This window comes from Poromitra crassiceps (assembly GCF_964638095.1).
Source record: "Poromitra crassiceps genome assembly, chromosome: 5".
Classification (NCBI taxonomy): domain Eukaryota; kingdom Metazoa; phylum Chordata; class Actinopteri; order Beryciformes; family Melamphaidae; genus Poromitra; species Poromitra crassiceps.
Window position 1 is genome coordinate 28,284,593 of NC_139642.1, and position 11,866 is coordinate 28,296,458.

Sequence of the window (11,866 nt, forward strand, 5' to 3'; positions counted from 1 at the left end):
TGTGAAATTCTTGTGCTGTGGACTCCGTTTACGACATAGTACAAATAGGCAACAAGCAATGAGCAATAGGCAATAAGAAATAGGCATCAATAAGCAATACTAAGCAGCAATAGGCAATGCGGCAGAATAGCGATAAGACAAGTCAGTGGCATATTCATTGCACATAGGTGCACGTCATGTGCATACGTTAGACGTGTTTGGACATTTTAATTCGACGTATTTGACATACATTACAGTGCAAGTAGCATGTACCTTATTAAACATACAATTAAACATTAGGCATTGTGCATACGTTAGACGTGTTCAGACATTTTAAATTTTGTGCCTATACACAATGACAAAACTCTCAAACTTGGGTAGACGCTGAACAGTGTATAGAGGTTTATGTAAAATCAGACGGTAATAATTTGTCATTTCATGCAGCCGCCAAAAACTCCATGATATGAAGGGCTAATTAAAAAGTTCCAATTATTTTGAGTTGAACAACAAAGCCCTTTTAAGCCGTTGAATGCAGCAGCATTATTAAAAACTGTCTGTCCCATTTATTTTTCTCTTAAAAGGGTTGGCCAATCAGTCTGAAACTGCACATGGGCGTTGTACATTGTGTCAGGGACTGATGAAGCTGATTTATCTATTTTCCTACATTTTCTTTCTTTTTTTTTGCAATTCTGCATGGAGTTGTGGCACGCACAGACAGACAAAACACATATTGAATTTGAATGGGATCAGAGAACAATGATTTATTGTCTTGAAAATATGAAAATATGTACACATGAAATAATTGTATGGCAAAATAAATATGACTTTCATGTAAGTTGTTTTATTTTGATACATAATACCGGTACATTAGATGTTAAATATACAGAATCTTCCATTCATTTTCTGTTACAGAAATTAAACTGAAAGAAAAAACATTATTGACGCAGCTGTCTTCTTAATTTACTGTGCTATTTGTGTTTGTAGCAGCAGCAACTTGCATGACATTATCCACTTCCTGCTTGTCTCCCTGTTTGAAAATTTAATCAGGTTAGGCTTCTGCAAACCCAATTATTGGCTGATAGAAGGTGTCCGATGTGCCACCGTGTGTAAAAAGGTTGGGACAGCACCATTGATTTAGGTGGCCCTGATTAGATGCTGCTGGAAGATTGAGTTTCATTTAGCAGAAATTGTCAATCAGAACAAAATTATGATTGCACACGAACCATTCATTTGTGTACCCACTGCCCAGAGGTGTTTTACATACATCATGACACCTGTTACAACCAGAAATGTTCAGGAGGGGAACACACCAGGAAGAAAATATCATGTGGATGTTAGTATAGGGGGGGGTGGATGGTCAGGCAGGTTAGCTATCTGTCATAAAGAGGAAAGTGAATGCCAAAAATGTGTGTCATTCCTAACTGTTGCTGTCAGACTGCTTAGATAGCAATGCAATCTGACAAGTATGGTTCACTTCCAACTTTTAAGCCAGTGAAGCGTAATACACGCTTACACAGTTGTCTCTCAGAGAGCCTCTTTTGACAGTTGCTTTTTAAACTCCATGTTCACATCACACGTCACAAAAGTCATTAGAGACTGAGGCTTCAGATGAACATCCAAAAGGAGACTGGAGCACACAGATCAAGTGCATACAGGTTTCTTTATTGACTAACGTTTCGACAGTGTGTCTTCGACAGAGTCGCCCTCTGAGAGCACAGGACCACCCTGCTGGGCTGCTTGGGTAGAAGCGCGCCTAATCTCATCCTGCAAGTCACCAAAGTCATTGTCAGCCTCATAATCATCCCTAAATAGGCCATAGGGCAATAGAAATGCACAGGTCAATATAACTCAAAAAACCATGCACTTCAATTCAATTAAAGGTGTCACCATGGTAAATGAGGCACAAGCTGGGCGGTCCTTTCCTTAATTCGTATAGCGACTGAATGATAATCCAACTTATCCTCTACCATCACTTTTGCCATGTCATACCTAATAACATAACTACTGTCATACATGCATTTATGTTTGAAAGGTTCAATAATGATATTTAAACAATGCCAAAAACAGTGACCAAGTATCATTATCACCAGTATTGTTACCAATATTAGACACAAAATACATTCATTCATAGTCGTCTGACAAGTGAAACATTTCTCCTTTAATTATTATTATAACACCTCTATAGTAGGAGGAAAGATAGCTCAAACAGGAGAATGAGTAGAATCAATATACTTCTCCACTGTAATGTGCTTCGCCGTAAGCAAACCCCATGTCTCGGCTCGCTGCCATTTCCAACTGTGCAACACATGCTGTAATTAGATGTACTTATGTGATGCCGTATTATATCGGACATAGCCTTTCTAATGGACAAAACAGTGAGAGCTCAGCTGGCAACAGCACAGAACCATAGCAGCCAGTTATAACATCTCTCAGGAGCTACTAGACAGATACACCCTATAATAACAATGCAAAGTGTCTGACTGTGAGTGAGTGAGTGATTCAAGATTCAAGATTTTTATTGTCACTCCATGGTACAAGTATCACGTGTGAAATTCTTGTGCTGTGGACTCCGTTTACAACATAGTGCAAATAGTACAAATATAACAAATATAACAGGGCATATGGGTGCAAAAACAACAAGAGACACAACAAGCATAAGGCAGTATAGTTTTAAGACAAGTCAGAGACAGTGGCATATTCACTGCACATAGGTGCACGTGTCGGGTGCATACTTTAGACGTGCTTAAACATTTTAAATTCTGCGTATTTGACATACAGGTGCAAATAACATATTCCTGTGAGTGAGTGAGTGAGTGAGTGAGTGAGTGAGTGAGTGAGTGAGTGAGTGAGTGAGCGGGCAAGCAGAATTGTGTTTGGCCAGAGCTATGCCATTCCAGGGACTCCAGATGGAAAGTAGCCTATGGCTAAATCGGTTGCAAAGCATCTCTTCCCCTATGGGGTTTAATGTTTCTTGTATATGTCCCTGCCAAATAAACTAATAAAATAAACTAAATAAAATAAAATTTTACGTGCGATCGCACTGACTCTTAGCAAGTGTAAACGGCACCGCTGCAGGCGACCTAAGGCAGCCGGATTTTTTAATTAGGTAATTAGGGCCAATTAATTGGCCATGCTGCACAATGGCTGCGCAGCCTCCACCACCGTGTGAATCACCCGGGGCCGCAGCATCTGCAGTCTGGCGGCCTGTTGAGGCAAGACAAGTTGAGGAGCTGTCAGAATAAGGACCTGCAGCTCCAGGAAGAGGCAACTCCTGATTTCTTTAAGTGCGTGTTTAAAACCGATCTGCAGTTCTTTGTATGTACATCAACCACACTATCATTTTATATGATCATGTCTTTGTATCTGTTGGGGAGCTATTTTCGACAGATTTTACAACATTTGTGGGTCTCAGGAACAAACAAGACGCGGAAATATCTGGGTTCCCCGCTGGCCAGCCTGCCAGCACACAGTCCATATGGGTTAGGCGTGCAGAAAACGCAACATTTACACACCATACACTGCACACTGTTTAGTTCAAATACTCTTTGTGGTATTTTAACTTTTCCAAAATGCACAGTTTATAAAACTTGAATGTCTCGCTTGTCTTAACAAAAGAACACATTATAAGAGATTATGTTCATTGTTTTCATTTTCATTGTACTGTAATTTTTTCTATTTCATACTCCCGTCTTCACATGGAGTCATGGTCAGCATGAACCTTGCGAGGCAGCTGGATTCACAAGATCATGGGCGTGCGAGAAATCCCTCTTGCCGTGGTCCAAGGTATTGGTTTAACCCCGTCCCGGCAATGGGCCAGACCAAGCGTCCAAAGGGAGCTATGGGTGTGGTTTAGGCATGACGACAGCGAGTAGCGACCCTGTGATAGACGGTGATAGACAGATGGTTCACCCAATCACCTGCCAGGCATTTTTTATAAATGCGCCTGCCCTTTTCGAAACAGTTCCAGGCGGTTCTGTGTAACAAACCATCTTTCAGGGTCAGCTTAGGTCAGCATTCCTTCTCCAGAAATTCCACCACTTCTCCTCTTTTACACCTCTGGGCCACGCTCAGAGCCGTGGATCCAGACGAGTCCAGCAGTGACCCGTCCGCCCCGTTCAGCACCAGGGCCTTCACGATGGGCACGCAGCCATGCTGGGCAGCCAGGTGTAAAGGTGTGGCCTTGCACCTGTTGACCGCGTTGACCTCTGCGTGATGTGAGATCAGCAGCAGGACACTCGTGAAGTTCACACTGTTACACGCTAGGTGCAGCGGCGTCCAGCCCCCGCTGTCCTCTGTCACGTTTGGCTCGGCTCCGGCAGCCAGGAGCTTAGCTACCGCCTCCTGCTGGCCCTGGTGGCAGGCTAGGTGGAGGGGAGTCCATCCATTCCCTCCTCTAGCATTTGCACAGCCACCCTGGCTCTCCAGCTGGAGCACGGTGGCCCCGTGGCCCCTGACCGCAGCCAAGTGCATGGGAGTCCAGCCTTGGAGGGTTCTGGGATCCGGGCTGGCCCCGTTCGATAGCAGCTGCCTGCAGATGCCCGTGTGGCCCCTCAGAGCAGCCATGTGCAGCGGAGTGTAGCCTCTGCTGTCCTGGCTGTCGATACGGGCGCCGCTCTTCACCAGCGTCCTCACGACCCTGTTGTGGCCTTCCTCGGCGGATGAGTGCAGCGCGGTGCAGAGGGAGCGGTCGGCGGTGTTGGGGTCCGCCCCCTGAGAGAGGAGGAGCTTGGCGATGCTCAGGTGCCCGTAGGCGCAGGCGAGGTGGAGCGGTGTCCTGCCCTGGGCCTCCTCCCGCTCCCGCACCGCCTCCTCTGACCGCCGGGACAGCAGCAGTCGGACCACCGTCTCGTGGCCGTTCTGGCAGGCCAGATGGAGGGGCGTCCAACCGGCGCTTTCTCTGGCGTCTGCCACCGCCGCCTTATCCAGCAGGACGCGGACGGTCCTGTCATCGCCGTTCTGAGCAGCGAAATGGAGCGGTGTCCACTGGTCCTCGTCTCCCTGCGTGGTAGCTGCCCCATGCTCCAGCAACAAAGAGACGATGTCATGAAGCCTGTAGAGAGGAAAGTCATTCTTACTACTGTATTCTTTGAAGTTTTTAGCGTGAGCCCATTCAAACACTTGAAAGCTTTAGACAAAACGGCTGAACCAAACCAAATATATAAAGGATATTTTGGTTGTCGCTGTTATGATATTGCTCATTTAAGTCAGGCATTCAACCCATCAAAACAGCTGGCAGTCAGACCACTAACAATGCGTCTTCATACGGACCTGTGCAGAACAGCAATAATGAGAGGAGTGTAACCTCTGGCACTAGGACAGTTGACGTCTGCACCCAGACGCAGGACACGCTGGATGCTCTCTGCATCAGCGCTGGCTACGGTGTAGTGGAGGAGACTGTTTCTATCGGAAAAGCGCAGGGAAATATGTTCTCTTTTCACCGCCTGCCTGAAACCGCCAAAGTCCTTCTTTGACAGGAGAGAGAGAATGCCGTCATCTGTGAAATGAAAGGAAAAGTGAATTATTTTACTAAACAAAACACACTTAAAGAGACAGCTACAGACATGCCTGATTACATTTCAAACCAATGCAATTGTCAGATTTCCATTTTTGCTTTAATCAGGTTGAGTCCACTCTTTGATTTCTCGATGGAATACTGTAATGTGCTTCTGACAGGGAATCAAACTTTGAAACGATTGAATTTAATTAATCTTGGCTGGCAGTGGGGTGGGATCGATAAAGGCACTGTGAATATATTCATCTACAGTCAACAAGTCAACATTTCAGAGTAAATGGATCTGAGAGGCTGAATTAACGTTGCAGCTTTTATTCTCTACTTTTCTATCTGAGTAGTTGACTGTTCTTTTCGCTGCCCGATTAGAAATGTGACAGCACAGTAAATATAGCACTTTAAATGTCAGCCCTCCAGGCTTTGTAGTGCAATGGACATTATTTCTCATCTCTCTCTCTCTCTCTCTCTCTCTCTCTCTCTCTCTCTCTCTCTCTCTCTCGACCTGTGTGCTTACCTGAGGGCAGGGCAGGCATCTCAGGCGAAGCTATCTAAATGAGAAAAGAAAGAAATGCTACAAAAGTTAATAGCCGTAACGCAATAATCACACTTGTAAATCAAGCTGTAAGTATGGACATTTTGCAAATCACTTTACTGCCCAGTAGCAATCATTTTTAGCTGTGTTGACTGAGTGAAACAGAGCAATAGAATGCCAGAAGATACATTTTGTACTTTCTATTTGTGTTCTGTAAATTGCCATTCTTTGTCGAAACATTTCCTACCTGCTAATTACAGCAAAGGTGGCGTACTGTAACAGAGGGCATTGCAATATTTTTTTAACTACAGCAAGCAAAACTAACTTTTTGTGTAGGAGAAACCAACGAAGGGTAGTCTGGTTTCTGTCCTTGGTCATGTTGGATTCCTCCTGGGATCGTCAGGATCTCACTCAGAGTCTCTGTTTTCCTCACAGTGTCTGCAAACAGAACAATAGGGTTGTTCTAACGTTCTCCTGAATTTATGTAATCAAAGAGATGCAGTGCAAATCAGTAATTGCCGCTGTATGAGAATGAAATCGTGAAAGTTGAGTCGTTAGTGTGACGAAACGTACTCAGTTCCAGTATGACCTCAGGGCTACTTGTATATATGCATAATCCATAACCTCTGAAGAGTCAAGTACAGAAGTGCATCCCTAATGAGAATGAGCTTTCACACATAAATTATACGTAAATGCTCCCACCGATATGGTAATAATGTCTGTATTCTTGTTTTTCTTTGAACATTTAAAATTGGAGTAGTTACTATGTATGAATAAACATGGCACTCATTTGTATTCATTAACATGACTGTTCGAGCCATACAGTAATTGCTTGTCTCAAAAAAGTGACCTGCTGGCTCTTGTGGTTCACTCTATCTTGAAGGGAACTGAGAGGCAAAAGTGTTCTCGCTCCATAGTGTGACACTGAGCATGTGACAGCTTGTTGACCCAGGACTTGATCATTATTATTATTATTATTATCTCTGTGTGTTCAGTCGTGTGTGTGTGTGTGTGTGTGTGTGTGTGTGTGTGTGTGTCTGTGTGTGTGTGTGTGTGTGTGTGTGAGAGAGAGAGAGAGCGCGAGCGAGAGAGAGTGTGTGTGTGTGTGTGTGTGTGTGTGAGAGAGAGAGAGAGAGAGAGAGCGAGAGAGAGTGTGTGTGTGTGCGTGTGTCTGCATGTTTCACCTTATGTAGCGCCGCCCACTTGACCCAGTTGTGTTACAACTTCCTGTTCAAAACGCCATCTGTTTTACATGTTCAAACCTAGTCTGACTCACTGGTGGCTCTTAGGGGTCTGCACACACCTTCATTCCCCTCAGTTAACACAATGAACACAATATAAGTACTGTACTGTCACAGGAAGTGTAAACACAATAGGAAGTAATTGGCTGACGCGTGGTTGGAACACAAGGTGAATAGAAAACCAGTACCTGCAACACCCGTGGAACATCTACACTACACCAAGGGCTAAAGACCTCTGTACATGTTTGCCTTGGTAGAAGTGTTCTAGTCACATTTGTTTTATATAAGAGCACCTGAGAACTGCGGCCTCTTCCTGTGGTCCTGGTCCCAGCATTGCTCCATGATGCAGATCATCTGGTCACACTCGCGAGGCTTGCGCTCAGGCATCAGCTCTACACTGGGCCTCTTACCACGTGACACCTGTATCAGCACCGTGGTCACACTGCTGCCTGGGTCCACAAGGCAGAGGCAGGCAAGAGGTTCAGTACAGAATCAGTCCAATACAGGCTCAGAACATTTGGGGAAATTAGCATGTCTGTAAAGGAAATTACATTTTATGGACACAAATTATATGCCTAGTGTGTCACAGTGTCATATAGGCTATTTGTCTTTCAAGTGCCTCCTTGAAAATTTAATTTTTTATGTTTCATCTCAAGGGGTTTATCCTTTCAATAAATGGGTTTAATAGAGTGCTGCAGGGATGACATATTTTTGTAGGTAGTTTTGTAAGTAGAAATGTGTGCGTTTTTTGGTTCACCAGCGGAAAAGTCTATGGGGTTTTAGAATGGGGATTTCACTTAAATGCATCAAATAAGGTCTGTGGTTAACAAAGGTTTATGGAAGTGCGAATTTGGGTTCAGCAGGATAATCTTTATACAAACGTCAATCACTTTTATGCCTTTTGAAGTCTTTTCTAAAAAAATGCATTAGAAAACGCATTTACGTTCCAAAAGTCATCAAAGTTATTCACATTTGTGAAGATTATCCTGCTGAACCCAAATTCGCGCTCCCATAAACCTTTGTTAAGCACAGACCTTATTTTATGCATTTAAGTGAAATCCCCATTCTAAAAGCCCATTCACTTTTCCCCTGACGACATTGGAAGAAGTATACAGTACTTCCGGACTCATTCCTGCTGTGCTCTATAATGTCATATTTCATTATTATGTTCCTCTACCACAAATTGGATTATGTGACAATGCCGTGAAATGAAGATGTCATTTTCACATGTTCCACATGGCGAGAAGTGTTATGAATGCAGTATCACCTGTTCCACATGCCGAGAAGTGTTATGAAAGCAGTATTTCCTACCTGGATAAGGTTTCTGCTGTGTCAGAATCTCCCACATCACAACTGCAAAGCTATATAGATCAGAGCAGACAGAAGCACTTAATAATCCTATTTGTTTTTATTCTTTGTGTATTCTCCATTCAATGACATCCACAAAGAAAATGCTGTTAATCCCCACTTTAAGATTAAGGACTTTAGCGGTGAAAACAGAAAGCCGTGAAACTTGATCATGCCATGTTGGAATATTATACGCCCTTATTGGTAACTCACCTGTAAACATCAAAGGTAGTTCCTGGAGGCTCAGGGCACTGGGTGAACGTCTCTGGAGGAATGTAATTTATGTTCCCTCTTGCTGTCAGATGCTCCATGAACTTGTTCTTGTTCAAACCCTCTTCCCAGTGGATTAAACCAAAATCGGAAATCTTTGGAGAAAGTTGCAGTCCTTAATTAGCATGCATTACCCTGCACAGCTCATTAGAATAAATAAACAAACAAACAACAAATAAATACATAAATACATAATTAAATAAATAAATAAATAAATAAATAAATAAATAAATAAATAAATAAATAAATAAATAAATAAATAAATAAATAAATAAATAAATAAATAAATAAAACTGCCAATAGATCCTTAGTAAAGGCACATTATGTTCACTGAGTTTTGCTCACTTTGACATGAAGGTGATCGTCCAGTAGGATGTTGGATGTCTTGAGGTTGAGATGGAGCAGCGGGGGGTTCATGCTGTGCAGGAAATTCATGCCCATGGTGGCCTCATGAATCATCTGGAACTTCTTGGGCCACATCAACGTGTGACTGGCGAGGAGATTGTCCAGTGATCCATTACTCAAGTACTCCATCACCATGGCAGTCGCTTCGCGGCACAGTCCGTAGACGGACACGATGTACTTGAATTTCACTTTGGCTATGTTGGGCGCCTCGTGTATTATTCTGCTGTGAATACAAAGATGAAAAATGGTCAGTCAGGGCCTGCGTTGAATAGGCGTTTTGAACTTTGACCATTGGAAACACTGATGTCCAAAATCGAATAACAGTAGCTGCAAAGACCAACGAAAGCACAGTATTTTTGTTGTGAAGTCCAGTATTAATACAACATAAATATTAAACCTATATGACATCGCTGTGGATTTGGACAGCTAACGTGTCAGTATGTGAAGGTAGCCAGGCATAGCTTTCATGAATAAAGCCCCACACCTGTAAAAGCTGTTTTCACACAGGCTTGTGTCAAAGCTTTTCAGGACACATTTTTCCCGCCAGAGCTTCATCTTGACTTGGTACACCTGCTGGCCCAATCTGCATTCTGCCAGCTTCATCCAGTCAGCCTCAAAGTCATCCTTCCTGAAGTTCCCGAACTTCCCAGGGGCTCCGCCAAGATAATCCATGAGAACAATGATCCTCCCTGACACACAAACACACACACACACACACACATGCATGCAATCCCACACACTAACAGGGATTATCCTTCAGAGCGACGGTGATGAATACCACCGGAGAAGCTATCTGCCCCAAAGCGCCTCACACAGGGAAAGGAAAAAGAGGTGCTATCATAGATGATGCAAGTTGTAGAACGTGCACATGCACGTTCAAATCCATGGTAACTGGCTCACAGAACGAAACCGTCGATAAGGTATCATGGGAGGAGCTGTGGCACACAACGTGTTTGCATTGCAATGTCACTGAGCCGGTTTCTAAGCGGCTGCCAAGACTGCTGACCTAGCTTTCAGCCTGGATATGCTCTTCTCTATCTTCTTCGCCCTCATTCCAGAAATGATTTATGACCATCTGATATACAAAACTAAGCAATCGGACAGAAGTGTGTCAATGTGGCATCAACAGACTATCAATCACAATGCAGCAGAGTTGCACAATGAGAGATATGATAGATATGCCAATAATGTGTGTCTCTATATAAATTAACTGCTTAATGAACCATTTTACTGCTATCAAAGTGCCCTTTAACAAGACACTTAACCCCCAGCTGCTCCAGCGGAGGTGCTCATCAACAGCCTCCGAATGTTGGCCCTGCTAGTGTGTGTGTGTGTGTGTGTCTGTGTGTGTGTGTGTGTGTGTGTGTGTGTGTCAGTGTGTGTGTGTGTGTGTGTGTGTGTGTGTGTGTGTGTGTGTGTGTGTGTGTGCATGTGCATGTGCATGTGCGTGTGTGCGCGCACGTGTGCATGTGCGTGTGTGTGTGTGTTAAACCTTCACTCCCCAGCCAGGCCAAAATAATGACTGTACTATAAATTGCCTTTGGATTTAAAATAAAGACACATATTCTGTCTTCCCACCCGCAGACACAGCCAATCGTGCCTGTATGGACACCTGACCAGGCCGGAGGTAACACGGGGGCGCGACTCTGTCACCCTTGTGTTGGTATAGGCAGGGAATCTACCGCTACACTACACCCGGACGCCCACCGTCTTGCAAGATTAAAACTGGACCTCATGCATTGACAAGGCGTGTTGTGACCTCAACCTTTATGAAGCGCTGTCTTATAATATTTTGCAGGATTTGTTTTCCAAAATGCTGTCAAGTTTGCCCCTGTAGGCTACAAGTGAAACAGTTTTGTGGAGTTGGTGGTGAAATTCTCAAGCAGCTTGTTTCTGCGGATTGCTGTGTATAGGACAAATCAGAGTTGTGCCAAACAAACGTTAATATCTCAAAAACTATACCTGACATCGCTTATATTTTGACATTCTGAGTGAGAGTATGTATGTATAATATATGCATGTTGTGTTAAAGTTGTGTGAACTGTCGCAGTTTTTAAAATGTAAACAGAGATAACTGGCTAGAGTTAGACACACAAGTCTCGCGCCACTTGGGCTCCATGGGGTTCCATTCCAGTTGCCACCCAGTGACGCGGTTTGTTTACCAAAATGCTGCTCAGCTGATCCCTCGTATAATATAAACATACTCTCTGGATGCTTTGGCAGTTCAGTAGCCTGTACTACGAAGCTAGTTTAATGCCTTATCCGAGTAAGTTTGAGTTTAAACCTGGTTTAGCCGTACTACAAAGCAAGTTAACTTTCAATCACCATGGCAACTGATGCTGCAAAGCTAACCTGGTCGCGACCAGGTTAGCTTCAGAGGATAAGATCAAAATCCATGACAGACCCATATAATCGGCTCTCTGGAGTCACTCACCGTTCATATAAGATCGCCATATGAAAAATAGATTGCAGTCAACTGAGAATATAACAAGAAAAACATTTGTGGCTCTGTAGGCTACATAATTAAATTAAGCCTACTTACCACTTTATGTCTTAACAGCTCAACGATGCGTGGAGAAATAT

General features: G+C 43.7%; 1 protein-coding gene across 1 annotated transcript; it reads right to left on the reverse strand.

Moving 5' to 3' along the window:
• Window positions 1-1,532: 1,532 nt before the first annotated feature.
• On the reverse strand, window positions 1,533-9,956 carry ankk1 (ankyrin repeat and kinase domain containing 1). The gene is made up of 9 exons (XM_083637899.1): window positions 9,768-9,956; window positions 9,224-9,506; window positions 8,822-8,973; window positions 8,573-8,622; window positions 7,555-7,710; window positions 6,346-6,458; window positions 6,003-6,036; window positions 5,248-5,473; window positions 1,533-5,029 (listed from the first exon to the last, which is right to left on the reverse strand). The coding sequence occupies exons 1-9, from the start codon at window positions 9,953-9,955 to the stop codon at window positions 3,988-3,990; spliced, it is 2,244 nt and encodes a 747-aa protein (XP_083494025.1). The 5' UTR covers window position 9,956; the 3' UTR covers window positions 1,533-3,987.
• Window positions 9,957-11,866: the final 1,910 nt, after the last annotated feature.

What these genes read in the sequence shown, in the direction of transcription:
- ankk1 (XM_083637899.1), bottom strand. Translation starts at nt 9,955, where the DNA reads ATGGATTATCTTGGCGGAGCCCCTGGGAAGTTCGGGAACTTCAGGAAG. An exon ending in GAAGAGGCCGCAGTTCTCAG is followed by an intron (nt 6,459 to 7,554) that starts GTGCTCTTATAT and finishes TTCTGTTTGCAG; the next exon opens with ACACTGTGAGGAAAACAGAG. An exon ending in TGGTTTCTCCTACACAAAAA is followed by an intron (nt 6,037 to 6,345) that starts GTTAGTTTTGCT and finishes TTTCTCATTTAG; the next exon opens with ATAGCTTCGCCTGAGATGCC.